The sequence below is a fragment of the Diospyros lotus genome, chromosome 9, assembly GCF_014633365.1.
Source record: "Diospyros lotus cultivar Yz01 chromosome 9, ASM1463336v1, whole genome shotgun sequence".
NCBI classification, from domain to species: Eukaryota; Viridiplantae; Streptophyta; class Magnoliopsida; order Ericales; family Ebenaceae; genus Diospyros; species Diospyros lotus.
The window spans coordinates 12,683,917-12,710,856 of record NC_068346.1 but is presented as its reverse complement, the minus strand read 5'-3'; the positions used below and the strand labels follow the sequence as shown (position 1 = coordinate 12,710,856).

General features: G+C 40.4%; 2 protein-coding genes across 3 annotated transcripts; both read left to right on the top strand.

Annotated features, from left to right (window-relative positions):
- The first annotated feature begins 991 nt into the window (after positions 1-991).
- LOC127809845 (pentatricopeptide repeat-containing protein At1g03100, mitochondrial) lies at positions 992-4,475 on the top strand. The gene is made up of 2 exons (XM_052348980.1): positions 992-1,140; positions 1,235-4,475. Exon 2 carries the CDS (start codon positions 1,817-1,819, stop codon positions 4,187-4,189), a length of 2,373 nt encoding a protein of 790 aa, XP_052204940.1. The 5' UTR covers positions 992-1,140; positions 1,235-1,816; the 3' UTR covers positions 4,190-4,475.
- Positions 1,107-26,681, top strand: LOC127809846 (uncharacterized). Of its 2 annotated transcripts, none has more exons than XM_052348982.1 (4): positions 1,107-1,140; positions 22,902-22,996; positions 23,898-24,169; positions 25,450-26,681. In XM_052348982.1, exons 1-4 carry the CDS (start codon positions 1,111-1,113, stop codon positions 26,268-26,270), a joined length of 1,218 nt encoding a protein of 405 aa, XP_052204942.1. In that variant the 5' UTR covers positions 1,107-1,110; the 3' UTR covers positions 26,271-26,681. The 2 variants fall into 2 exon arrangements, with proteins under 2 accessions (XP_052204942.1, XP_052204941.1); XM_052348981.1 differs by lacking the exon at positions 1,107-1,140 and adding an exon at positions 10,160-10,345.
- Positions 26,682-26,940: the final 259 nt, after the last annotated feature.

The window sequence follows — 26,940 nt, the reverse complement described above, 5'->3', positions numbered from 1 at the left end:
TCATTTACAAATTGAGTTTTAAAGTCAAGCATAATCTCGACTCGCTTACCTTAACGAACAAACCCAAACAAGTTTTGAATGAGTCAAGCACCGAGTTATTCACGAGTGGCTCGATTCATTTGCGATCCTACATGAGTTAAGAATTGAATTGAGCATAAGAGCTTAAGAATTGAATTCAAAAATTTGGGATAATTTAATATTTTAAAATTAAATAAAAAGGGAAAAATGGATAAATAAAATAAAATTTTATTATTTTTTTATGTAAATTCTGACTATGGGTATTATTTACCGGGCCGAAGATAATAAAATGAGAGACTGAAATGGATTACAAAACAGAAATAAATGAAAATGGGGATTTTTATTTTATGGAAATTTAGACATTGTTAATTGCCAAATAAACAAAAAAGAAGAAGAAAGAAATGGGTCATGGGCTGGAATTTTGGAGAAGGGCTGGCCCATTAGGGTTTTGAGAAATGCTTTAGTCTTCCACGCCAAGCCCTTGCCAGTGTTACTAACCGCCGCTATCTTCTGTCTGCCGCACTGTGTAGCTATCGTCGTCGGCCACCGTCATCGCTCCCTTTCCGTGAAACCAATCCTCCCCCCCACCTCTCTCTGCCGGCGACTGTCCCCCTCCGTTCTCACAATCGTTCTCTTGAACCCCTCGGCACTCAGATTTCGCTTACTACCTCTTTCCACGCTGCTCTATCGCCACCGCAATCGGCGCCGACCACCACCGTCATCAACAATCTTTCTTCTTCTCCCTCTACCCCCATCCATTTTGGCCAAAAACCACCGCCATAGCACCGCTCCATCTCTCTCTCTGAATCCTATCACCACCGCCTTCTACTCTCTGCCTTTCGCTCTCTCTCGGTGAGACCGGGATCTGTCACCATCCCTGACCCCGTCACTGTCACCATCACCGTCGCCGTGGCCCCGTCACAATCTCCCTCACCAGCCCACTCTCTATCTCTCTTCCCTTCACGTCTCTCACCGCCGAGTCGCCGACCACTGCCTTGCTCTGTCACAAGCCCCCCAACTTCACTCCAAAATAAAGAGATATATGTAGAGACTAAAACCAAAAATAAACAGAGGACTCAAGTCGAACATCTCATGGCCTTTCTTTTCCAGAAATTTCAAGAGGTACTCTATTCCCGAAAAGCGAAATCTTTACTAACTTCTTGTAAATTTGATGTGATTATTGCCGTCCGTGAGTCTTTCTTTACAATGGTTGCAGCTTATTGAATTTGCTTGCAATTTACTTCTCTTTCGCTTTTGACTGGAACGCCTAATTACACTCAGAAGAAGTTTGATCGGAAGACTGCGTATCACAAGCCCGAATGTTAGTTAATCTGCTTACAGGATTTTGAAATTGTAATATTCACGGGGCCTTTTCAGCTAATTTATCCGTCATTTAAACCAGAGGTGGAATCATGATTAATAGTCTGCTTGTAATGTATGGTGCTCTAATCCCAGGTGCATTCACATGAATGCAGTCCATGCTGACATATGGTTGCTTCTTTTTGTTGTCATCCCTGTTTAATTTCATCTGGAACCATGAATATCCAGCTATAATCGAGTAGGAAGGGAGACTGATGAAACAGATGTAAAGGAGATCATTGATATGTAAGGGCTCCCGCGTTGATCAACAGAACAGGTTCAAGAAAATATCCATTCTCAAATTAGGACCTTCGGCACATGGATGGATGAACATTTTCTTCTTGGTCCAAAGAGCACAAATGAAACTTCTGAATCAATTTCAGAAAATATTACTGTTATTTTCTGTTCTTGCGTGCTGAAGCTGTGATTTTGAAACTCTATGGAGAAAATGCTGATGCTTAGAAGGCTGGGTTGTCACATTACTGCAGCTTATAGTTCTCCCCAGCTTTCAATACTTGTTCGTACTAGTTCCGAATTTTCTGGGGTTTCCATTTTCCAATTTCAGAGATATCAGAGTCAGAGGTCCATCCAATACTGCTCTGTTTACTGCTCGTCGTTAAACAATCAAAACAGGGTTTTGGAATGTCCACATTGGTTCAATATACAATCCTTTTCGACTATAACCCAATCGATCCTGGTTCAGGCAAGGGATATAGGTGAACTAACCACGAAACTAGAAAATGCTATTGAAGAGCGGCGACTAAATGATGCATGGAAGTTTCATGAACAGCATATGCAAATTGAAGGGTTCCCTAGAAAATCTGTTGTGAATAGGTTACTGGCAAGTTACGCTGAAAGCCTAAATATACAGTGGCTGGAGAAAGCTTATGGACTAGTGGAACAGGCTTTTGAGGATGGAAAACAGACCTTGTTTGAGAAGGAGACTCTAATTTATCTTGCTTTTGGTCTTGCAAAATGCAGATTAGCAGTTCCTGCCTCAACTGTTCTGAGGAAGCTGGTAGAAATGGAGCATTTTCCCCCTGTAACTGCTTGGTCTGCTATCTTGGCTCACATGTCACAAACTGCTCCTGGAGCTTACCTTGCTGCTGAGTTGGTTCTTGAGATTGGTTACTTGTTTCAAGATGGTCGGGTGGATCCACGTAAAAAGAGCAATGCTCCTTTGATTGCTATGAAGCCTAACATAACAACATTCAACATCACTTTAGCTGGTTGTCTTCTGTTCAATACTAGTAGGAAAGCAGAGCAGCTTCTTGACTTGATGCCCCGTATTGGTCTCAAAGCTGATGCCACTTTGTTGATCATAATGGCCCACATTTATGAAAGAAATGGAAGAATAGAAGAGCTCAAGAAGCTTAAGAGGCACATAGATGAAGCCCACAATCTAAGTGATGTTCAGTTTCGGCAGTTCTATAATTGTTTGCTTTCTTGCCATTTGAAAATTGGGGAACTAGATTCTGCGTCAGATATGGTCGTGGAAATGCTCCAAAAGGCAAGGGAGGCACGAAATTCTCTTGCTTCTGCTACACTCATTTTTGAAGCTGGTGGAAGTGGCTGTGCATACCCTTCTGAACAGGTCTCTGGACAAGTTTTCAGCCATGAAAGACCCAGTGAAATAAAGGATGGTACATTAAGTCAATGCCATGTCATATCTTTTGAAGATTTCTCCAGAGACAAGCATTTTTTAAAGTTTGATGCCATGGCAAAAGAAATACTCGGTATTCTACTAACAAATTTGCAGAGGCAAGTGGAATTGATCACAACTGAACATGGTATCCTGCAACCAACTGAGAGGATTTTTGTGAAATTAGCCAAGGCATTATTGGAAGCTGGCAAAACAAGGGATCTGGCTGAGTTTTTAATTAAGGCTGAGAAAGAGGAGTCCCCTGTTTCTAGTGATGATACAGTTTTGGTTCATGTCATTAATTCATGCATTTCACTTGGATGGTTAGACCATGCCCATGACATTCTTGATGAAATGCGTTTTGCTGGTGTCAAAACTGGATCATCTGTGTATACCTCCCTCCTAAAAGCATATTGTAAAGCAAATCGAGCAGGTGAGGTGTCGTCACTTCTTCGAGATGCTCGTAAGGCCGGGATCCAGTTAGATTCAAGCTGTTATGAGGTACTGATTCAATCCCGGGTACTTCAGAAAGATACCCAGGGGGCCCTCAATTTGTTCAAGGAGATGAACGAAGCTAGAATACCAAGAGCTGCTCATAAAAAATATGATATCTTGGTAAAGGGTTGTGCAGAGGGGGGTGAAGCAGGCTTGATGGCAAAGCTCTTGCAGGAAATTAAGGACGGACAAAGAATTGATTATGGAGTTCATGATTGGAATAATGTCATCCATTTTTTCTGCAAGAAGAGATTGATGCAAGATGCTGAGAAGGCTCTTAAGAAAATGAGGAGCTTGGGACACGTTCCAAATGCTCAAACTTTCCATTCTATGGTCACTGGATTTGCTGCTATAGGGGGCAAATATACAGAAGTCACGGAACTCTGGGGTGAGATGAAAGTTCTTGCTTCTTCAACTTCAATGAAGTTCGATCAGGAACTGTTAGATTCTGTACTTTACACCTTTGTGAGAGGTGGATTCTTTACTAGAGCAAATGAAGTTGTGGAGATGATGGAGAGAGGGAACATGTTTATTGACAAGTATAAGTACCGGACTCTCTTCCTGAAATACCACAAGACCCTCTATAAGGGCAAGGCTCCAAAGTTCCAGACAGAAGCTCAATTGAAAAAGAGAGAAGCTGCCTTGACCTTCAAGAAATGGGTAGGCTTATGTTGAAGAAGATGATAAGCGCCAAGATAAATGTGAGACTGGGATTATTAAGTGCGTCATTCACCCTCAAAATTATTTAACTGTTGAGAGCAAAAATCTCGTGAGAAGCATTCCCTTTAGTTCTCTGTTTGTTCTAATATTGTTCAGTTTAGCATTTGATGTAGTGTTGAAAATCTTTATGAAATTGATGTGCTGTTGGTCTCAGTTGACATGCATAGAAATGTATATTTAGATGTTTTATTACATGAGTATAAAGTTATAAACATGTGTTGTGCTGTTGTCAAGCATCAAACCACCTTCGTCAAACTTTGAATCTTAATATACTGCGACATTGTATATGATGGTTAGGTAACTGTATGCAACATGCTGTGGATGTCACGTATTATGTTATTTTTATATTATAATACAAGATATCATTTAGAAGTGCACTTCAAATGTACAAAATTTAGAGGTGTTGTTGGCTCAATACAACAATTAATTTATAATGCGGGAAAAAATGACATCGAGGAATGATATTGAGAGTTTCAAGTCTGGATGCGAGTGATCTTGAGAGTCCCAAAATTGAGCACAAGTGATCCTAAGACCTGCAAGTTTGAATGTTGATGGTCAGAAGACTTGTAATGATCAGGAGATCTAGAGGTCTAGATGCAAATGATTTGGACACTTGCAGGTCTATGTGTAAGGGGTTTTGAGTGTCTTGTGGATGATTAGGTGCCTTAATGATTGGGCCTACTGATGATCAGATGCCTTTTTGAAGATCGGATGACCTGCTGAGATGAACAATTGATTAGGGGTGCGAGTAGATGTTTTCATGCAAACCATTTGATGCTTAAGTTAGTCTTTAACTGCTTGAGCGCAAAAAGTAGAGTATGAGAGTCGAAGTGAACTTGAGAGAAAATGTGGTTCTCTTATTTATAAAGAAGGGAGTGGGGGGACATGTGGTAGTCAATCGCGTTTTTAGGATGGCATATTCTTAACATAATCTATGGAATCTTGAAATATTCTTGTAGGTTAGAAAAAAGGCTTTCGTGCTTGGTTTACGAGTCGTGCCGGGAGGTTCTCTTGGTTGCAAGAGAAGCTCCTAGGAGGTGACGGATTGCATGGTCGAGTTTGAGAGATGGTATGGGCGAACCTTGATGGAGACGAATAGATTGAGTATATCCCACTTGGTCATGATTGAGTGGGGTACACCTTATTTGATCATGGCCAGGTGGAGAGACTCTAATTCAGCTTTTCCTTCCTTCTTATATTGTCTTGATGATATTCTTTCTCAAAGTTGATCTTGCTAGGAGTTGGGGTTGCTAATGTCATGGATGATCGAGTGGGGAACCCCACTTGATCATCGATCAAGTGGAGGGCTTCCGCCTTCAGGGCATAGGTCAAGTGGCAGGCAAGTGATATGCTGGGGTTAATACCAATAGGTCATGAGTTCGATACTTGACTTAGGTAAGGGCCAAATGCTCGCCTGTAATTTATCTTCTATGCCGAAATCGAGGGCACGAGTGGCGGGGGACCGCGCAAGGGCAGTAATCCCAAGTGGAGGGCTTCCCACTTGATTTTGTGTGTGTGTGTTTTTTGGTCTTTCTCTTTACCTGCTTTGCTCAATAATGCATTGTTTGGCATATTTTTCTTCAAAGATGGGTTGATTGTGCCCTTTTAGAGGCTAAAACCATTCATGATCGGGTAAGGTGCACCCCACTCGGTCATTGTTTGGTCTTTAACTCGTTTTATCTTTCCCTTAGGCTTTTAACTCCTTTTAATCTTGGATCTTCGTGGTTTAGATGGTTTTGGCTTGCAAACGACGTGATCATTTTGCCCCACATGATCATTTCACACCACCTGATCATTTGCAAGTCACTTGATCATTTTACCCAACATGATCATTTCATGCCACCTGATCATTTGTAGGTGACCTAATCATCTGTAGTTCTCTGTCACTTGGATTCTTGCTCATTTACAACTCTACCACTTGAATTTTTGTGAACCTTCCTCAATTATTGGGTATAACAATTCCTCCTTTCTCTTTCAATCGGGTATCTTGAGTGGAAGAGTATTATGCTCTCATCATTGTGTTATTTTTTAGAATTAATTTTTGGATTGTCAAGTCATCAGAGTCTTTCGTTATATGGCGTCATTTTGGGCATCACAAGTGCCCTTGGAACCATTATAAAAGGATGACTTAGTTGTGACTTTATTCATTTTGTCACATTCCTCTCAAAGTTTCACAATCTTTCTAGTTTGTATGCACTTAGTCGTTTATTGTTCGTTTTGGTGCACACATATTCCGTCGATTGGCTTATACTCACTTGAACATTGATTTATTCTCAAGGTCCATCTGAGGCTTCACTTGATTAATTTACTCCAAAACTTCACCCATGTTTTGCCAATCTTTCAGTTAAAATGTCATTCACTCAGTCATGCCTTGCTTGACAGAATTGGGTCATTATGCAGCCCTTTGGTTATCACACAGAGATTGGTTAGTTAATCATGTGGCAATCCAGCTTTGCTCTAGGCCTAATTTCTAGCATTCATACCCTTCTTTGACCGAGAGACCTCATTGAGATTGGGAGACCTCATTGAAACCGAGAAAGCTTCACTTGGGCCACTCATTCATGTCTTCTTCTCATGTTATTTCCTTCTTGGATGGTATTTTGCTCCCAACTATTTGAGATGACATTACTTTATCAAAGGATTCTTGAATTTTGTATTTTCAAGGGTCTTTGTTTTCTGTAACCCATTGGTCTTTCTTACTTCCCTTTGCCTTATTCGTGCATTCATGTGCTTTTGGAGTTGGGTTAATCTCAAATCATTCTTGCACTTTTGTATTTCAAGTTCCCATAAATGCCAACAACCCAGAGATGATGAGGCGGATGTCTCAGAGGGCGCACATGGTGCTGTAGCTTCTGCTCCTGCAACAAAGATCCTAGTGTCTGGTCCTCCATCCCCTGAGAGCGCAGACACAATCCCCCTTATGCTCCTAGCTCCTGAGGGTGGCGGTGCTCTTCTTCTCGCTTTTCTAGGGACCTCCGTTAAATTGATAAAGAGCGCTAATATCTTGTGGTCCCTCACCACAAGGACCAGAGAAGGCTAGGGGAAGAGAGGTCCCTAATCAGCCTAGTTATTGGTGATCCCTCCCTGACTCTAGTGACGCTTCCTAATGGGTCAATGTTTTGCGGGAAAGATTTTCAGATCTCGGGATGAGCATTGGCACATTGGGAATTTTTCCCAAACCATGGACGATAACCTATGCCAATTTTCCCATTGGGGGTCTTATCTTGATTTTGGGGTTTGAGTCATCGTATTGTATGGCAGACCATGGGCAATTTTGTTTCCCATGGTGGTCCTTTGATGGTTTTGCAGCCTTTTGCCATCGAGTTGGGTGAATCGACCTACTAGCGGGACAACCTTTTGGTTTAGGGTTGTCGGGCCGTGTAAAGTATGCTACTTGGCAGGGCTATGTTTAACCCATCGTCGGGCCAAGCAATGCGTGAGATGGTTAACATTTCATTTTCTTGTTGCTAGGTGTCTTGCTTACCAGACAATTGGTGGTTTATTGTCTGGCCAAACAAAATATATTGCTGGCGGCATGTTCGATGTTCCATTTCCTTGTTGTCGGGTTACTCACAGGATAAGGGGCTTACTTTCTCTTGTTGCCGGGCTATACGTGCGACATGTCTCATACTTCCTCATTGTCGGGCTACTCGTGGGATAACATTTTTATTTTTCTTTATTGTTGGGCCATTCTCAGGATAACGATTTTATTTTTCCTTGTTGTCGGGCTACTCACGGGACAACGAACTTACTTTTCCTCATTGCCGGGTTATTCACGGGACAACGGGCTTACTTTCCCTTGTTGCTAGGCTATAGAGGGGACAACGGGCTTACTTTTCCTCGTTGCTAGATTACTTGCAGGACAATGATTTTATTTTTCTTCGTTGCTGGACTATACACGGGACAACATTTTTATTTTTCTCATTGTCAGGCTATACAAGGGACAACAATTGTATTTTTCCATGTTGCCAAGCTATACGTGTGATAACAGTTTTATTTTTCATGGTTGCCGATCTACTTGCAGGATAATGGGCTTACTTTTCCTCGTTTCTAGGCTATTTGTGGGACAACGATTTTATTTTTTTTTGGTTGTCAGGCTATACATAGGACAACAATTTTATTTTTCCTCATTATCGAGCTATACGTGGGACAACAATGTTATATCTTTTATCTTCCTTTCAGGTCATTAACAACAACCCCTCTTGATATTTATCCTCAAAGTAGTTGCCACTCAGAATTTCAAACTTCCGCTGCCAGTTGCTACTAGATACTGCAGCTTGCATCATTCTCAAAATAATTTGTCTCTTGGCTTTGATGTCACAATGTCAACGTAAATCCCATGTTTTCTGCTTTCTTCCTTCAGTTTGGTTCGAAGGAAATTCTTGAGGTGCTTGTGGCATTGGAAATATACTTGATATTACTTATTTGATCGTTTTGTAGAGACTTCAATAACAGTCATTTTGATTGAAAAAAAGGGGGGGATATACAGATGTGGGGTGGCCTTCCAACTCTAGCATCCATTTATCAAGTATGTTTCCAATGCCACAAGCACCTCAAGAATTTCCTTGGAACCAAACTGAAAGAAGAAAGCAGAAAACATGGGATTTACGTTGACATTGTGACATCAAAGCCAAGAGACAAATTATTTTGAGAATGATGCAAGCTGCGGTATCTAGCTATGTTGCACAGAAACACCTCATAGGTGTCGTTTTCCCGTTTCCGAAACGTTTCGGAAACATTTCTTATTCCCTTTTCAGACCCTATTTATGCCTATTTTTTTAGAAAAATATCCGTTTTCACGTTTCCGTTTCCTATAGAAAACGTTTCCCGTTTCCGTTTCCGTGTAACATAGGTATCTAGTATATTTAGTATAAATAGATGCTAGAGTTGGAAGGCCACCCCACATCTGTATATCCCCCCCTCCCTTTTTTTCAACCAAAGTGACTGTTATTGAAGTCTCTACAAAACGATCAAATAAGTAATATCTCAGTATTAATTCGATGGATTATGACTTCGATTCTCGTTCTGTACGAGAGCTAAAGTTTTAATTTATAATTTACTTTTCTTAAAGTAAGAGTTCTTCTACAGGGTCAGATAAATTGACAAACAAACTTACAGAATAAGAATTAAAAGACTAAAATGCCCTCACTCACATTGTATTAGAAAAAATACAATGTAAAGTGGGCGAGGGTATTTTAATCTTTTAGCCCCCATTTTGTAAGTTTGTCTATTAACTTGTCTGATTCTCAAAAATTTTTTTTTAAAATAATTGATGACACGAGTATCAAAAATCACAAAAAACGATCCCAAAATAACTGTCACTGAAGAGGCTGGCTTCAGCCTTGAGAGGAAATGTTAAATTGTGCACTAACTTCTGTAAGTTCACCAAGTGGCCTTTTCTGCCATGCAAGAGAAGAGAAGGGGCACACAACATTATCATTAACAATGGTGATGGAGAGATTATTTATTTATTTATTATTTTATATCAGTAGATATACAAAATATCATGGAAACTAGAAACTACAACTTTCTTGAGGTGTTCAAAAGTCTTCGCCTTGTTTCTTTGCAATTTCAAATTTATTTTATTATATTCCCAAATTAAATACATTTTACAATAAAATTTCAATAGGAAATGACATTATGAAAGTATAGAAACTCTCACCACTATCAAGAGCATACACTAAACAAACAATTTAGCATAATGTAATATTTAAATTAACATAACCAATCAAGTAAATCAATATTTAATTGAACAATTAAATTTAACTTATGTAATACAAAATAATCTAATTAAATTACATAAAAAATTACAAACCAAACTATTGAATGAAGAGAGGTTCACTTTTCAATCCCATAAGTAACACCTGGGCTGGGTACAACCTAATGGGCGAGTGGCCCAAGCAAAACCAGGTGTGTTTGCTAATCCGGTCAAACCCGATCCAGTTTCCGGTGTCGGGCTGCCACCCGAATGCGTAGGGCTTCATTGGTCGGTGCTTCACTGCTTCCAAAACCCAGAAAAGATATATATATATATATATATATATAAAGAGAGAGAGAGAGAGGACTCAAATCGAACATCTCATGGCCTTTCTTTTCCAGAAATTTCAAGAGGTACTCTTTTCTTAAGAGCGAAATCTTTACTAGGTTCTTGAAAACTTGATGTGATTATCGTCGTCTGGGAGTCTTTCTTTACAATGGTTGTACTTGATTGAGTTTGCTTGCAATTTATTTCTCTTTCGCTTTCCGTTCGAATCCAGCTTTTACATTCTGAAGAAGTTTGATTGGAAGATTATGCATCATATGCCCGAATGTCGGTTAATCTGCTTACAGGATTTACAAATTTTATTTGCATATATAGTAATTTGGGGCATTTTCAGCTAATTTATCCGTCATTTAATCTAAGTAGAAAGACAGAGTAGCTCTATTATTAGGCCACATCCACTGATTTTTGATCTTTTCTTTTCTGGGCCGGGAGGCCTTTGTGTAGAGTCCAAAAATTTGCCTTCTGACTCAGATGTAAATGGGTTTGTTTTCAGAGTGACTAGTAGCTGCCTCGGGTTGATTGAACTGCTATCATTAAAAAACTAAACATCTTTGTTGTATGATTTTATATACATTCTTAGCAGAGGAATTCTATAGCTTGCAAATGTCAATATGTAATGACAGTTAACAACTTTATGGTTAATGATGGTAAATGCATATTCTGATAAGGAAAATCTGTTAACTATCATCAATTGCAATAATCTGCTAAACTGTAATCTCTTTCAAAAGAATTCAGAATTTTGACATGAAAAGATGTACAAATCATCGTCCAACATATATCTTTAAACTTAAGGAAAATGTTGGAAAGAGCAAGATTTTGAGTGAATGGGATCAAATCCGCAAGCTAAATTGAATCTAGGAGATAGAGTTTTGTCATGATCCATGTAGCAAGGAGAGGGAGATAGAGTAATTAAATGTAATAGGTAGGGAGAAATAGCTATTAGCAATATAGGCAGTAGTATATGCTGTAAGGGGGGTACAAGTTTGTTGCTGCTTAGGCGGGTTGTACATTCCCTAGCTGTATGCGGTTAGCCGCACATGGGCAAGGAATCCAGTTATATATTTAGCTGCTCCTTGCCACGGATGGGTATGAAATGATTCTAACATAATTCTTACATTCTCTCCCTCATTCTCTCTCTCTCTCTCTCTATCCGATCTCTCTTTCTCCCTAATTTCTCTCCCTATCTGTATTCTTTCTCCTTCGAACAATCCACTGGACAAAGGAATTCTAACCAAGGTCCCCGAGAGCTGACATTTTGGTATCAGAGCATGACTTGGGCAACGTACAGGCTATAGTTACCCTCACCATGGCGGATGGAACAAGAATGAAGCAAATGGAAAACCAACTACAGCAAGTGGCGACATCCATGGTGGACATGCAGACCAGAATGGGTACACTCGAATCCTCAGTAGGAGCGGGAGTGGATAATTGAATTACCCAAGCCATGGAGAGGTGGCGAGAAGAAAACCGGGAGCAGAGTGCTTTGTTGAGGGGACAACTGATGGAGCAGATGCAACAATTCGTGAGAATGTTCGCATCGCAACAACTAGTGAGACTTTCAACAGAGTTTCCTCCCAGGGATAGAACGGAGCCAATCCTTCCTGGGTAGGAATGGAGCCTCCGCATGTTGGGGTGTCGGAATTTGAATTAGAACCGGAGATGATGGAAGAGAGCCTGATGGGAAGAGGACCGGGAGTTCAAGCTCATCGGAATCAGCCGAACTTCCTAGTGCCGAAATTAGACATCACACTATTCGATGGGGAGAATCCGAGATGGTGGACCAGGAGGTGTGAACGAATGTTCGCACTATACCAAGTTCAGGAACAACAGAAGGTCATCCTGGCATTCGCCTACCTGAATGAAGTGGGGGACATTTGGTACCAAGGATGGCTTGCGTCCAAAGAAGGGAGTCTGTGGAATGTATTCGCAAGAGACCTCTGTACAAGGTTTGGAGACAAGAGTTTGAGAGACGTGATCGAGGAATTTAACAAGCTCAAGCAAGAAGGAACGGTGTAGGCCTATCAGCTCAAATTTGAGGAGCTGAGGTCGTTGATGGTCATGCACCAACCCCACTTGACAGAAGAATATTTTGTGTCGAGTTTTATCAGTGGGTTAGGAGATGAGGTGCGACCGATGGTTAAAATGATGCAACCGGGGACGGTGGAACAAGCTGTTGACAGTGCAAGGCTGCAAGAGACGACGATTGAAGCGCTGATGAGAAAACAAAGAAACCAAGTTAAGGGGGTCATCACCGGAGGATGGCAGGTGGGAAACAGAGCCGCTGGAAGGGATACGGGACAAGGAGGCAAAGGGATCTTGGCTTTGCCTTCAACAGTTCCAAATCTTGCTAATGGGGGACGATTGATGGAGCAAAGGCGCCAGGTGGGACTCTGTTACAAATGTGGAGATAAATATTTTTTTGGGCATAAGTGTAAAAGGCAGCTGTTAATATTAGAAGCAGAGGAAGATGAAGAAGAAGGGGTAGACGGGACTCCAGAAGCGGATGAAGAAGACAAAGGGGAGATTTCTCTACACGCCCTTAAAGGGTCAATCAACAGTAAGATAATTAAGGTGGAGGGAAGACGTGATGCTCAGGTCATGGTGCTTATAAACAGTGGGAGCACCCATAGCTTCTTGGATGAGACTATGGCCCGAAAGTTAGAATGTGAGATCTCCATCTCCCCCCCTCTTTCAGTAACAGTAGCTAATGGAAATAAAGTTGTGAGTCAGTCCTCCTGTGTGGGGTTTTGCTGGGAAATGAACGGTGAAGAATTTGTGGCAGATTTGAGGCTATTGAAGCTGGGGGGTTGTGATGTGGTGCTTGGTGTAGATTGGATGAAGGGAGTCAGCCCTATCAGTTTCGATTTCAATAAAATGGAGGTAACTTTTGAGAAGAATGGGAAGAAAAAGACCCTAACAGGCAGTCAAGAGTCAGGGGTGTGTAAGATGATTTCCGAGAAGAGGTTGTAAAGGATGTTTAAAAACAAACTTTACCAGGTGGCCCAGCTTTTCTCTATACATGCCATAGAACTCACACAAGAACAAGGAGTGCAGGAAGGGGAGTTGACAATGACTGTGAACAACAGCTCACATGAGCCCTGGAAGGTACAAGAACTCGACTCTCTTAACATGCTCTTAATTGAATTTAGGGACCTTTTCTCTGAGCCAACTGCTTTGCCACCCAAAAGATCACTTGACCACACCATTAACTTAAACCCAAATGCCGAGCCTGTTAACCTAAGGTCTTACCGCTACCCACCTAGACAGAAAATTGAAATAGAAAAACTCATCAAGGATATGTTACAAAGATCCATCATACAACCCAGCCATAGCCCATTCGCATCTCCTGTATTACTTGTCAAAAAGAAGGATGGTTCATGGCGGTTTTGTATTGATTACCGCCAACTTAACGCCATGACCATCAGGGACAAGTTTCCCATACCAATTGTTGAAGATCTGCTTGATGAGTTAAAAGATGCTTCTGTTTTCACCAAACTCGACTTAAGATTCGGCTATCATCAAATTAGGATGAGGCCGGAAGACATCCCGAAAACAGCTTTCAAAACCCACCAAGGGCATTATGAATTCATAGTAATGCCATTTGGCCTCACCAATACCCCTGCAACTTTCCAAGCCTTAATGAACCAGATTTTTGAACCACATTTACGCAAACTCATATTGGTTTTCTTTGATGACATTTTGATCTACAGCCCCACTTTTGCCCAACACTTAATCCACCTTAAAACTACCCTTGAGGTCCTTAGATTCAATAAATTGTATGTTAAAGAGTCGAAGTGCGCCTTTGCACAAAAGCAGGTGGAATACCTTGGGCATATTATATCACAAACAAGTGTGAGTACTGACCCTAGCAAGGTGGCAGCCATGGTTGCTTGGCCCAGGCCTCAGAATGTCAAGGGGCTGAGGGGATTTTTGGGTTTAACCGGCTACTATCGACGGTTTGTAAAGGACTACGGTGTGATCAGCCGGCCACTCACCAATCTGCTGAAAAAGGATGGATTTCAGTGGGATTCCAAGGCAGAAGAAGCTTTTAGAGATCTTAAACATGCTATGAGTCAAGTACCTACCTTAGGCCTGCCAGATTTTAGCAAGACATTTGTTCTAGAAACAGATGCGAGCGCTAAGGGAATCGGGGCAGTACTGGTTCAGGATGGAAGGCCGATAGCATTTTTAAGCCAAGCTCTAGCTCCTAGGCATCTCGGGTTGAGTATCTACGAGAAGGAGCTACTGGCGGTATTAAGGGCAGTGGAGAAATGGCGGCATTACCTGGAAGGCAGGAGGTTTGTGATTAAAACAGACCATGAAAGTTTGAAATTTTTGCTACAACAAAAGCTGCACACCCAGTTGCAAAGGAAGGGGATGACAAACCTAATGGGATTGGACTATGTTATCCAATATAGAAAGGGGAAGGAAAACCTAGCAGCCGATGCGCTATCTAGGTGCTTTGAGGAAGGAAGCCTAGTGGCAATCACCACCCTCGTTCCTGATTGGTGCCAAGAGGTAGCTGACAGTTACAAAAAAGCTGGAAGAACCAAGGAACTTCTTCAGCAGTTGGTAGTAAGTCCAGCCTCAAGACCAGGTTACACTTTGAGCAATGGAGTAATCAGGTGCCAAGGGAAGCTGGTGATAGGCGAGGATGAGGAGTTAAGAAAGAAAATAATAGAGGCATTACATGCCTCCCCTATAGGAGGACACTCGGGAATTGAAAACACCCATCACAAGGTCAAACAACTATTCCAGTGGGCAGGGATGAAGAGGTATGTCAAGGATTTTGTTCTAAGCTGTGATATTTGCAGGAGATGCAAATTCGAGAATGTAGCCAAACCAGGGATGCTGCAGCCTTTGAATATACCTGAAGGACCGTGGGAGAGTATCTCAATGGATTTTGTTGAAGGGCTCCCCAAATCTGATGGAAAAGACTGCATCATGGTTATAGTAGACCGGTTCACCAAATATGGCCATTTCATCGGGTTAGTTCACCCCTACACTGCTCAAGAGGTAGCAAAGGTGTTCTTGGATCAGGTAATTAAACTACACGGTGCACCAAAGGCCATAGTATCTGATCGTGACAAGATCTTCACGAGTTTGCTATGGAAGGAGCTGATGGGGCTGCTGGGGGTGAAGCTACATATGTCAACTGCTTACCACCCTGAATCCGATGGCCAAACCGAAAGGGTGAATCAGTGTCTGGAGATGTATCTAAGGTGTTCTTGCTTCCTACAGCCAAGAACTTGGCACAAGTGGCTTCCCATGGCCCAATGGTGATACAACTCTAGTCACCATAGTTCTATAAAAAGGTCACCTTTCGAAGCACTCTATGGCTATAAACCGCCTCTACTACCATCCTTGGGAGACTCTTCCACAGTGGTAGCTTTAGATGTTTATCTCCAGCAAAGGCAGCCAGCGTTACAGGTGCTAAAAAAGGAATTAGCTACTTCCCAGAACCGGATGAAGCAATTTGCAGATAGGAGGAGGAGTGAAAGAGAATTTCAAGTGGGAGAATGGGTGTATTTGAAGCTTAAACCAGGTCATTTAAGGGCATTATTGCAAAACCCCAGCTCCAAGTTGAATCCAAAATACTACGGCCCATTTCCCATCACTACAAAGGTGGGAAATGTAGCATACCGGTTGCAACTTCCCGAAGGCTCCAACATCCACCCGGTATTCCATGTGGCACTCCTTAAAGAATCGGTAGGGACTCAACCAACAAGTCCTACTCTACCCGACCTCCCCAGTGCCAATGACAGCATTAAAGAACTGGTGGCGGTGCTAGATAGGAGGGTGATCTACAAGCATGGGGCCCCTATTCCTCAAGTACTCATCAAGTGGTCTCATCTTCACTCAGATAGCAACACATGGGAATACCTACCGGGCATGCTTCGCCAATTTCCGAGAGTTGCCAGCCTCCTCCACATTTCTTGAGGACAAGAAAATTTTGAAGAGAGGGGTAATTGTCATTATCCACGTAGCAAGGAGAGGGAGATAGAGTAATTAAATGTAATAGGCAGGGAGAAATAGCTATTAGCAATATAGGCAGTAGTATATGCTGTAAGGGGGGTACAAGTTTGTTGCTGCTTAGGCGGGTTGTACATTCCCTAGCTGTATGCGGTTAGCCGCACATGGGCAAGGAATCCAGCTATATATTCAGCTGCTCCTTGCCACGGATGAGTATGAAATGATTCTAACATAATTCTGACATTCTCTCCCTCACTCTCTCTCTCTCTCTCTCTCTATTCGATCTCTCTTTCTCCCTAATTTCTCTCCCTATTTGTATTCTTTCTCCTTCGAACAGTCCACTGGACGAAGGAATTCTAACCAAGGTCCCCGAGAGCTGATAAGTTTCTAGATCCTTTGCACATTAATAGGCTTTGACTATCTTCAAGAAGCATTTATGCACTTCTTAGTTGGATGAGATTATTCTATATGTTAAAGCATTTGTTCTAGATTAGGGCTTGTAATAGTAGGGATATTTTCATGTGATGTTTTTGCTGTATTTCTAGAAGGATTTTATTATTCTAGGGCTGACCGAATTGGTTGTAACTGCCATTTTTGGGCAGTCGGTCAGGGGGCTTTTCTTCTTTTAGTTTCTTATATATAGAGGCAGAGGGGAAGGCTTTTGGGGGTGGCTTTTCTTTCTCGGATTAGTGGACTGTCTTGGGATAAGATTGAGCAGTGAGGAAGGGGGAATATCTTTCTCGTATCAACTTTATATAGCTTTCAGGTTTTTGGGCTAGGTGAGAGTTGAGTTTGAGTGCTTTGTAATCTTGTATTAACATTCAAGATAGTGGAGAAAGTAGGGGCGAAAGCCAAGCTGGATGTAGGTCTTCATTAAGACCGAACTAGGGTAAATTCTTGTGTGTTGTGTGTTCTTGATTGGTTCTTGATTTGTTTTCTGATTGCTGGTCATTTGCGAATCAAGGAGAGATTTCGTTTGAGTGTTTTGAGTGATCATATAAGGGTGAGATCAAGGTTAACAACTTGGTATCAGAGCTGGTCACCTCAGGATTGGATCATTGCCTCAAGAATCTCAAGTCGTAGAAGGCAATCTCAAGAAAATCAAGAAATGGCGCTGATTGCTTCTTGGTCAGATATCGACAAGTTTGATGGGAGCAATGATTTCAGCCTATGGAGGATCAAGATGGAAGCACTGCTCTGCAGTCTTGGACTAGAAGAGGCGCTGGAATAAGAAGAAGTAGAAAAGGGAGAATCAACCGGAAAGAACTCCAAGCCCTAACCGCAGAACAGAGTGAGGCGCGGGTGCAGATTAAGAAGAAGGCCTATAGCCTTCTTATTCTGAGACTTGGAGATAAAGTGCTCAGGGAGGTATCTAGGCTGAAGTCTGCGGCAAAAGTTTGGAAGAAGTTGGAGGATCTATACCTCAAGAAGACCCTCTCCAGCCGGTTATTTCTCAAAGCCAGGTTTTTTAATTTCAAGATGCATGAAAACCAGAAACTCCAGGATCATTTAGATGACTTTAACAAGCTATGTTTAGACCTAGAGAACATAGATGTTAAGTATGAAGAAGAAGACAAAGCCTTAGTTCTCCTATATTCTTTACCCAAGTCCTATGAGAATTTTGTAGATATCCTTCAGCATGGTAGGGATAAACTATCTTTAGAAGATGTTATAGGGGCTTTAAATTCTAAAGATTTGAGGATAAAGATGGATAGCAAATCATCTCCAGTAGATGCATTAACTGCAAGGTCTAGAAATCCTAAGAAAGACTCTAAGAACAAAGGTAAATCAAGATCTAAATCTAAGAATGGAAAAGGGCCGATTAAGTGCTATTATTGTCAACAAGAGGGTCACATTAAGAGGCATTGTCCTAAGAGGAAGAAGGACTACGCCGAAAAGGAAAAATCTGATGGTGGGGTAAATGTATGTGATACCGGTTATGATAGTGCTGATGCACTAACTGTTAGTGACAATTATGACAGCCAAGATTGGGTCTTGGACTTAGGCTGCTCTTTCCATATGACTCCTAGAAAGCAATGGATCCAAAACTTCAAGGAAATGAATGGGGGAAAGGTTTTGTTAGGGAATGATTTTGAATGTAATGTCCAAGGGGTAGGAGATGTAAAATTAAAGATGCATGATGGGACACATAGAACCCTCACTGCAGTAAGGTATGTCCCAGAACTTAAGAGAAACTTGGTTTCTCTTGGGGAATTGGATAGATGCGGATATAAGTACAAGGGTGAGGGTGGAGTAATTAAAATTCATAAAGGCTCCCTAGTATGCATGAAGGCTGCTTTAAGAAATTGAATATATTTTCTACAAGCAACCACTCTAAGTGGTGAAGCTGCCAGTGTAAGTTTTAATTCCCATGATAAGGCAAAGTTGTGGCATCTAAGGATGTCACACATTAGTGAGCAAGGACTCAAGGAACTTGCCAAACAAGGGATATTAGAGATAGGTCAGTCCTTAGACCTAGGAAAATGTGAATCATGCATTTATGGGAAGGCAGCTAAGATCAAATTTAGCAAAACAGCCATTCATTCATCAAAGGCACCCCTAGATTACATTCATTCAGACCTATGGGACCTAGCTCAAACCATGACTCATGGGGGCTCCCGATACTTCTTATCCATTATAGACGATTTCTCAAGAATGCTTTGGGTATATGTTCTAAAGTCTAAGGATAATACCTTTGAATCCTTTAAGATTTGGAGGAAAATGGTAGAAAATCAAGTTGGCAGAAAAGTAAAAGTTATTAGGATTGATAATGGGCTAGAGTTTTGCAATAGGGATTTTGATCAAATGTGCAAGGAAGGAGGCATAGTTAGACATTTAACAGCCCCCGGAAACCCTAAGCAAAACGGGTTGGCTGAGAGGATGAACCACACCTTGTTAGAGAGAGTAAGATGTATGCTCTTTCATGCAAGTTTGCCAAAAGCATTTTGGGGTGAGGCTGTGTCTACAGTAGCTCATATCATTAATAGATCACCCTCTGCATCCATTAATTTCCAAACGCCATATGAAAGGTGGACAGGTCACAAACCTAGTTTATCACACCTTAAAATCTTTGGATGTTTAGCATACGCCCATGTAAAACAAGGGAAACTAGAGCCTAGAGCCAAGAAATGCCTAGTTATAGGCTATCCCTCGGGGGTTAAGGGTTATAAGCTTTGGAATCTAGAATTAGATGGTCCTAGGACTATAATCACGAGAGATGTGACATTTGATGAGTCTTCTACCATTAAGTTTAGCAATCTTAAATCTCAGCATAGTCTAGAAAAGGATAAAGAAGCTGTCCAAGTTGAAATCCCAGGTGTTAGCCTAGAAGATATCCTAGAACCATCTGAAACTGCATATGAGTTTCAGAAAAATAACCTTGAAAATGATTAGCCTATGGATCAAGCCCTAGATCCTTCCCATCATGATGAAGTTGAGGAAGACAGTGATGCAGATTCTAGCTTAGGTGATAAACCAAATTTGGACAGATATAGTGTTGTTAGGGATAGGCAACCTAGGGTTCGAAAACCTCCCAAGAGATTCGGTTATTCTGATCTGGTAGCTTATGCTTTTACCAGTGCAACCAAAATAGGAGGGGAAGAGCCTCTCACATATGAAGAGGCAATGTCTTCTAAGGATGCTGGAAAATGGCAAGAAGCCATGAAGTCTGAAATAGATTCTTTGAATAAGAATCAGACTTGGGAATTGGTTGAAAAACCAAAGGGGCAGCGCATTGTAGGCTGCAAGTGGCTGTTTAAAATCAAGGAAGGGGTAGGAATTAACCCTAAGCCTAGGTATAAGGCTAGGCTGGTTGCTAGGGGGTTTACCCAAGTTCAAGGCATTGATTTTAATGAAGTTTTCTCTCTTGTTGTGAGGCATACATCTATAAGGGTACTTTTAGCCATAACAACCCACTTAAATCTGATTTTAGAGCAGATGGATGTTACCACTGCTTTCCTCCATGGGGACTTAGAAGAGAAGATTCTAATGGATCAACCTAAGGGTTTTGAAGCTAAATGAGAGGTGGAGAAGGTATGTTTGCTTAAGAAGTCCTTATATGGACTTAAGCAGTCCCCAAGGCAATGGTACCGTAAATTTGACACGGTTATGATTAGCCAAGGGTATTTGAGAAGTTCCTATGATTGTTGTGTGTATTATAAGCATGTTTCCCCTAACATTTCAATGTATTTACTCCTATATGTGGATGACATGCTCATTGCCGGTCAATCCCACTAAGAAATCCAGCTTCTAAAACAAAGATTAAAAGCTGAATTTGAAATGAAAGAGTTAGGTGAAGTTAGGAAAATTCTAGGAATAGAAATTTCTAGAGACACTCAACATAGGAAGATATACCTATCTCAAAAGTCCTATTTAGCCAAGGTTTTATCCAAGTTTAAAATGTCAAATGCAAAGGCAGTTGGTGTGCCTTTTGCACCTCATTTTAAATTGTCTTTAGATCAGTCCCCTAAAAGTGAGGAAGATAGGAAGGAAATGAGTCATATCCCATACTCTAGTGCGGTAGGAAGCCTAATGTATAGCATGGTATGTACTCGGCCAGATTTAGCTCATCCTATGAGTATTGTGAGCCGGTTTATGGCAAATCCAGGGAAAGTTCACTGGAATGCAGTGAAATGGATGCTTAAATATCTAGCTGGAACCCTAAATCTTGTTCTAACATATGGTGGTGCTAAGATAGGAGTTCAACCTAGTATCCTAGGTTATTCAGATGCAGATTATGCAGCTGATATAGACAAGAGGAGATCCACATCTGGTTAGATATTTAGATTATGGAACTCTACAATTAGTTGGAAATCAAGTCTCCAACATGTTGTAGCTTTGTCTACAACCGAGGCAGAATATATAGCCCTTTCGGAAGCTTTTAAAGAGGCTATATGGCTTAAGGGTTTAGTTAGTGAACTCCTAGGTTTAGATGTTAAAGCAACTTTGTTATGTTATAGTCAAAGTGCCATACATTAAAAATCAGGCTCACCATGAAAGGACAAAACACATAGATGTTAGATTTCATTTTATAAGAGAAATGATTGAAAATAAATCTGTTTTCTTATCCAAAGTGGTAGGTGAGAACAATGCAGCAGATATGTTCACAAAACCAGTTCCAGCAGCCAAGCTTCATCATTGTTTGAAGATTATTCAGCTGGGGCTAGTAGGAAACTGAAGATTGCTGGATTTGGGAGAAGCCTAATCAAGTCAAATGGGTGGAGAATTTGTTAAAGCATTTGTTCTAGATTAGGGCTTGTAATAGTAGGGATATTTTCATGTGATGTTTCTGCTGTATTTTTAGAAGGATTTTATTATTCTAGGGCTGACCGAATTGGTTGTAACTGCCATTTTTGGGCAGTCGGTCAGGGGGCTTTTCTCCTTTTAGTTTCTTATATATAGAGGCGGAGGGGAAGGCTTTTGGGTGTGGCTTTTCTTTCTCGGATTAGTGGACTGTCTTGGGATAAGATTGAGCAGTGAGGAAGAGGGAATATCTTTCTTGTATCAACTCTATATAGCTTTCAGGTTTTTGGGCTAGGTGAGAGTTGAGTTTGAGTGCTTTGTAATCTTGTATTAACATTCAAGATAGTAGAGAAAGTAGAGGCGAAAGCCAAGCTGTATGTAGGTCTTCATTAAGACCGAACTAGGGTAAGTTCTTGTGTGTTGTGTGTTCTTGATTGGTTCTTGATTTGTTTTCTGATTGCTGGTCATTTGCGAATCAAGGAGAAATTTCGTTTGAGTGATCATATAAGGGTGAGATCAAGGTTAACACTATAAGAAGCTACTATAGTTTTCTGACAGAAAATATAGGCAATCAGGGACTGCATTGAGTGATAACACTTTAATTAACAGAAGCTGAATGAGGTAATGACACTTTCCCCCCCCTTTTTGTGACATGTATGTAAGAGGTACTGATTGCCTAAACATAAATGGTACAAGAAGCAAGTTTCAATTCCATTCACGAGGAAAATATTCAGAACCTTTAAAAAAATTATCTAGCTATAACTAACTAACTGCCACCATGCAGATTTTAAAATTGGAAAATAGAAGATTGTCTTGAAGCTCCACTAATTTATGATGTATCTCCTTGAGGAATGGTCATATCAATACCCAGTACTAATGAGTGGTCTCCTTGACTGCAATGATGACAATTAGTTCAAGTCAACAAACCAAGTAGAAAACGTGGTCTGCATGCAGGAGAAAAGAAAAACTTGTTGAATATGTGCACATGTGGATCATACATACTCATTTTCTTTTAGAGTCCTGTCATGAAAAGCAGATCATGTGTCCATATTATGAGCCTACTTCAATAACACTTTTGTTTTTCCCAATTGACCAGTAACAAGCATCAACCTTATTATTCAACACAAACAAAATTTTCACATGAATTGATAACTGGGGTATTATTGTTAGGAGAATTTGGGGATCATTCATATGTTCAAGAATATCAAATCCTGTACAGGTCACAGCTCAACGCTCATCCAAAAAAATGCAATATTATTATTATTCACTATTCAGTTCCCATGTTAGATGGTTTGTCTTGTTACAGTACGGCAGATTCTTAGTGATTCGAAACTGATCCCCCTGCATAATTTTTAAAGCCTGTCCATCACATTAACCTTATTTTTATCTGTTTGTTGATTTTGCTATCAGGCTGTTAAAACTCTGGCAAAAAGTCCCACATTTGCTAGAGATCCAAGAAAGCTTCAATTTGAGGCTGATATAAATCGTCTCTTCCTGTATACGAGGTCTGCATTCTTTTGCTGATTGAGCTAACGTTACTGTTTGAAATGCCAAATTAAAATTAATGATGTTTGGCTGGGTATGAAATATTGTTTAAGTTACTCCTGTTCTGGACTTGCTTCTTCCTTTAGTGAGACCTGTGTTTTATGCTCATAGTTATCAATACACTGTTGTCATTTATGTTGTGTTGAAGAAAGTTCCTTAGTCTTGAGGAAGTAGAAATTTTAAGGATTGTTAACCAGTTGAAAAGTTGCCTTATTTTGTGTAAGTTTTACAATAAGTGAAACACTTCATGCTTAGTTTTCTTCTTTGATGAGTAAAAGCATCATGTTGACTTCTAAGGGTACATCTTATCAAGAATGTTTTCTGGTATTTGAGTGATACATAAATTTGGTTTGTTTCTAAAAGCGTAGTTTAACCAGGCTCCTTAATGTACCTATAGATTGTGCTCCCTAAACCCTAAGCCATTATGTGAATTCCTTACATAATGGCTTTCAAGATGGATTTCTACCCAGTGCAACAATATTAACATATAAGATGCTTAAAAGACACGATGGCTTATAATGGAAAAATCTTGACTGGTAGGACTGCAGGGCAAATTAAGTTATCTTGACTTATAACTCTGTTCTATGTCGTCACTAACTTTGATGTTGGGGATGATGAGCTTGGCTGACTATCAGTACTTGGCACAACTGTGTGACTGTATATGATTGAATATTGAGTTTTAACAAAGTAATTCTACTTTCTTAGTGGTAAAAAACCAGAGTGGGAATCATGATAATAGTCTTCTTGTAATGTGTGGTTCTCTAATTTACCTTCGCACATGCCTTCACATGAATGCAGTCTTTGCTCACATATAATTGCTTCATCACTGTCTTAACTTCCTCTGAAACCATGAATATCCAGCTATACTCGTTTAGGAAGGGAGGCGGATGAAACAGATGTAGAGGAGATCATCGATATGGCTAGTAAGGCCTCTATTGTTGATCAACAGAAGCAGGTCCAAGAAAATATCCATTCTCAGATTAGGACATTCTGCACATGGATGGATGAAATTCTTCTTGATTCAAAGAGCACAAATGGAACTTCTGAATCAATTTCACAAAAGAATACTGTTATAAGCCGTAGTGGCCTTAGCCTTGCTGTAGGAAGGATGAGCTCGCCAACTAAAAATCCTGGTGAGTATTTATGTGAATCTGCAATCTAATTTAGAATTCTTGTATCAGGTCTATTGCATATTAGTTTCACACTGCGAATATTTTGCTTTCTATATTTTCCTTCTATTCAGGTTGACACTGAATTTTATTAAATGTATTGACTTCTGGATGTCTGTTTCTCTCATCATCATCATCATAAATCATTATCTCACTAGGTGGGTCGGCTGCATAAGTTTGAGCTCTCCTACTTTTGTCTACAATTCATGCTAAAAGATGTGATTATTTTTATGCTGATTATTGGCTACCTAATGGAACTTTCCTTTTTTATCTGATCTTGGGACAACTGTGATTTTGAGGAATGCCTTATTAATGGAATATGGATTTCTATGTCTCTATGTTAAAATTTTCTCATTATGTTACGGAACTAGTAAATAATTTTACAGAAATCACATAAGAGTCTGGCTTAATTTTCTTTTATGTTGTGCCTTTTAACATATGAAATTAACCTCATCTGCAATCAGGGCAATGATGAGTATATTTGACTGCTCCCAGACTCAGGTAGTCTGGTGTCAGACCATGCCTACTGCTCCCAGACTTTGGGTTACATTGTTTTTGACATTTTGTTTTTGTTGGACTTTATTTTCTGACTTCCGAAGATTTGCTTCAGCACGTGGATTGTGTGGTGTTCCCTTTGTTTAGCATTCATGAGTATACTTGTAAACCTTTTAGACATCTTGAATTTGCTTCATAACTTGATTATTTCTTATTTCTTATTTAGACATCTTGAATTTGCTTCATAACTTGATGTGACCCTTGTTAGTTTCTGTGTCCGTGAGGATGTGTGTTTGTGAAATAGTTAGGATGCTGGTTGTGAAAGATCTTCTGAATTTTCTTTTAACCACCGGAATGTTGTATGCAGATTCCTTTTATTGAGGTTTTTAGACATCTTAGAATGTTTGAACTTATATCCAAGTCCAACATCTGTTGATGACTTACCCTTGATTCTGTGTATTGTTTCTCACTGGATTTAGCTCCCAAAATTTCATCTGTAATATGAACCATTCTGTTGCCGAACTAATTGTAGTATCAATCAGTTGTTGAGATAATTTTATTGCCTGAAAATGGAAGGAGTTGATTGCATATTCGTTTGTCCCTGTAAATCTTTTACCCAACGTTATCATCTGAACCATTTGTAATGTATTTATATATTTTTTTTCCTTGAAAGCCTTTGTATATTTTGGCCTTTGATTATGAGATACTTTTTAATTCTTGTGTCTGATTATTGTGAATTTTCAGCACAGCTGTACCAGATACAAGACCATTAAAATGTGCTGAGCTGTCGCAGAGGCTAAAGAATCTCATGGGCTACACCCTCGAGCTCAAATCATCTCAAATTCCACATGAAGAAGCTGGCCTGGGTCTGTTTATAGATGGTCAAGCGGATGTTGGTTCTGTAATAGCATTCTACCCCGGAATAATTTACTCTCCAGCTTACTACCGTTACATTCCTGGATACCCAAGAGTTGATTCACACAATCCTTACTTGATATCAAGGTATGATGGAACTGTGATTAATGCGCAGCCCTGGGGTGTTGGGGGTGAAACCCGTGAAGTGTGGGATATCTCGAATGTAGTAGAATCTATGCCAAACGTGCAAGATGCTGATAGAGGTACTGATCGAATCTGGACGATGCTCAGCAAACCCTTGCAAGCCACCAGAGTTGCCAGCAGCGGTGATGTGTTGGAGCGAAGAAATGCACTAGCGCTTGCTCATTTTGCCAACCACCCTGCAAAGGGTATGCTCCCTAACGTCATGGTTTGCCCATATGATTTTCCATTGACTGAAACGGATATGAGAACTTACATACCAAATATACAATTTGGAGGCAGAGAGGAAGTAAATATGAAGAAATTTGGCACTTTTTGGCTCAAATCGTGGGGATCCAGCAGCAGCAATGGATCATCATCAGATGTGCCTGTTCTAAAGACTATTGTCCTTGTGGCCACCAGGGCGCTTTCGGACGAAGAGGTGCTCTTGAATTATAGGTTAAGCAACTCAAAGCGCTGGCCATCCTGGTACTCTCCAGTAGATGAGGAAGAGGATCGGAGAAGGTGGGGCTGAATTTGCGCAGTAATGTGATTTTCCGTTTTTTCTTTGACGTCACCAAGGAGCCGCTTCCAAGCTGCAATATTTTTTTTGTCCAAGTATAAACCTAACTGGTGTGGAGTAGTAGGTGAATTGTTCTGAAATTACGTCCGACACTATTTAACTATGAAGGGATGGTGAAAGTAATATCAATCAGGGCAGGCCAAATTCTACTATTATACTGAATTATAGTGACAATAGGGTGTGGAAACATGCCATGTTATGAACTATTTCTATTAGTGGTTGTAATTCGAAGCACTCAAGGATCCTTTCGTTTTGCTAGGTCTCTAGGATCCTTTAAATTGTTGTTGGATTTGATGGTTTTGTTAGGCTATGCTATGGTTTGTGTCATCATTTTGTTTGGTTTTTGATGTTAGTATTTCCAAGTGCACAAAGTGACAGGAAGTACTAAAGTTTGAAGGGAAAAACATCGAACTTACAAGAACTAATTATATTATTGAGTATCGAAATTTATGAAGTTATTTACTATTTGAAAAATAAAAAATTGAAAAAATTCTGATCACTAATTTTAATCAAATGCACGATAAAATTAAACTAAATAAAAAGAAAGAAATTTGATATTTGGTTTTGAAAATAATAGGAAATAGATCTAGAACTTTTGATTACACCTAGCTAATGTCACACA

Excerpts from the sequence above, each read along its gene's own strand:
- LOC127809846 (XM_052348982.1), top strand. The coding sequence starts at position 1,111 with ATGGCCTTTCTTTTCCAGAAATTTCAAGAG. Across the intron at positions 1,141-22,901 it reads TTTTCCAGAAATTTCAAGAG|GCTGTTAAAACTCTGGCAAA; the intron begins GTACTCTATTCC and ends TTTTGCTATCAG. Across the intron at positions 22,997-23,897 it reads CGTCTCTTCCTGTATACGAG|CTATACTCGTTTAGGAAGGG; the intron begins GTCTGCATTCTT and ends ATGAATATCCAG.
- LOC127809845 (XM_052348980.1), top strand. The coding sequence starts at position 1,817 with ATGGAGAAAATGCTGATGCTTAGAAGGCTGGGTTGTCACATTACTGCA.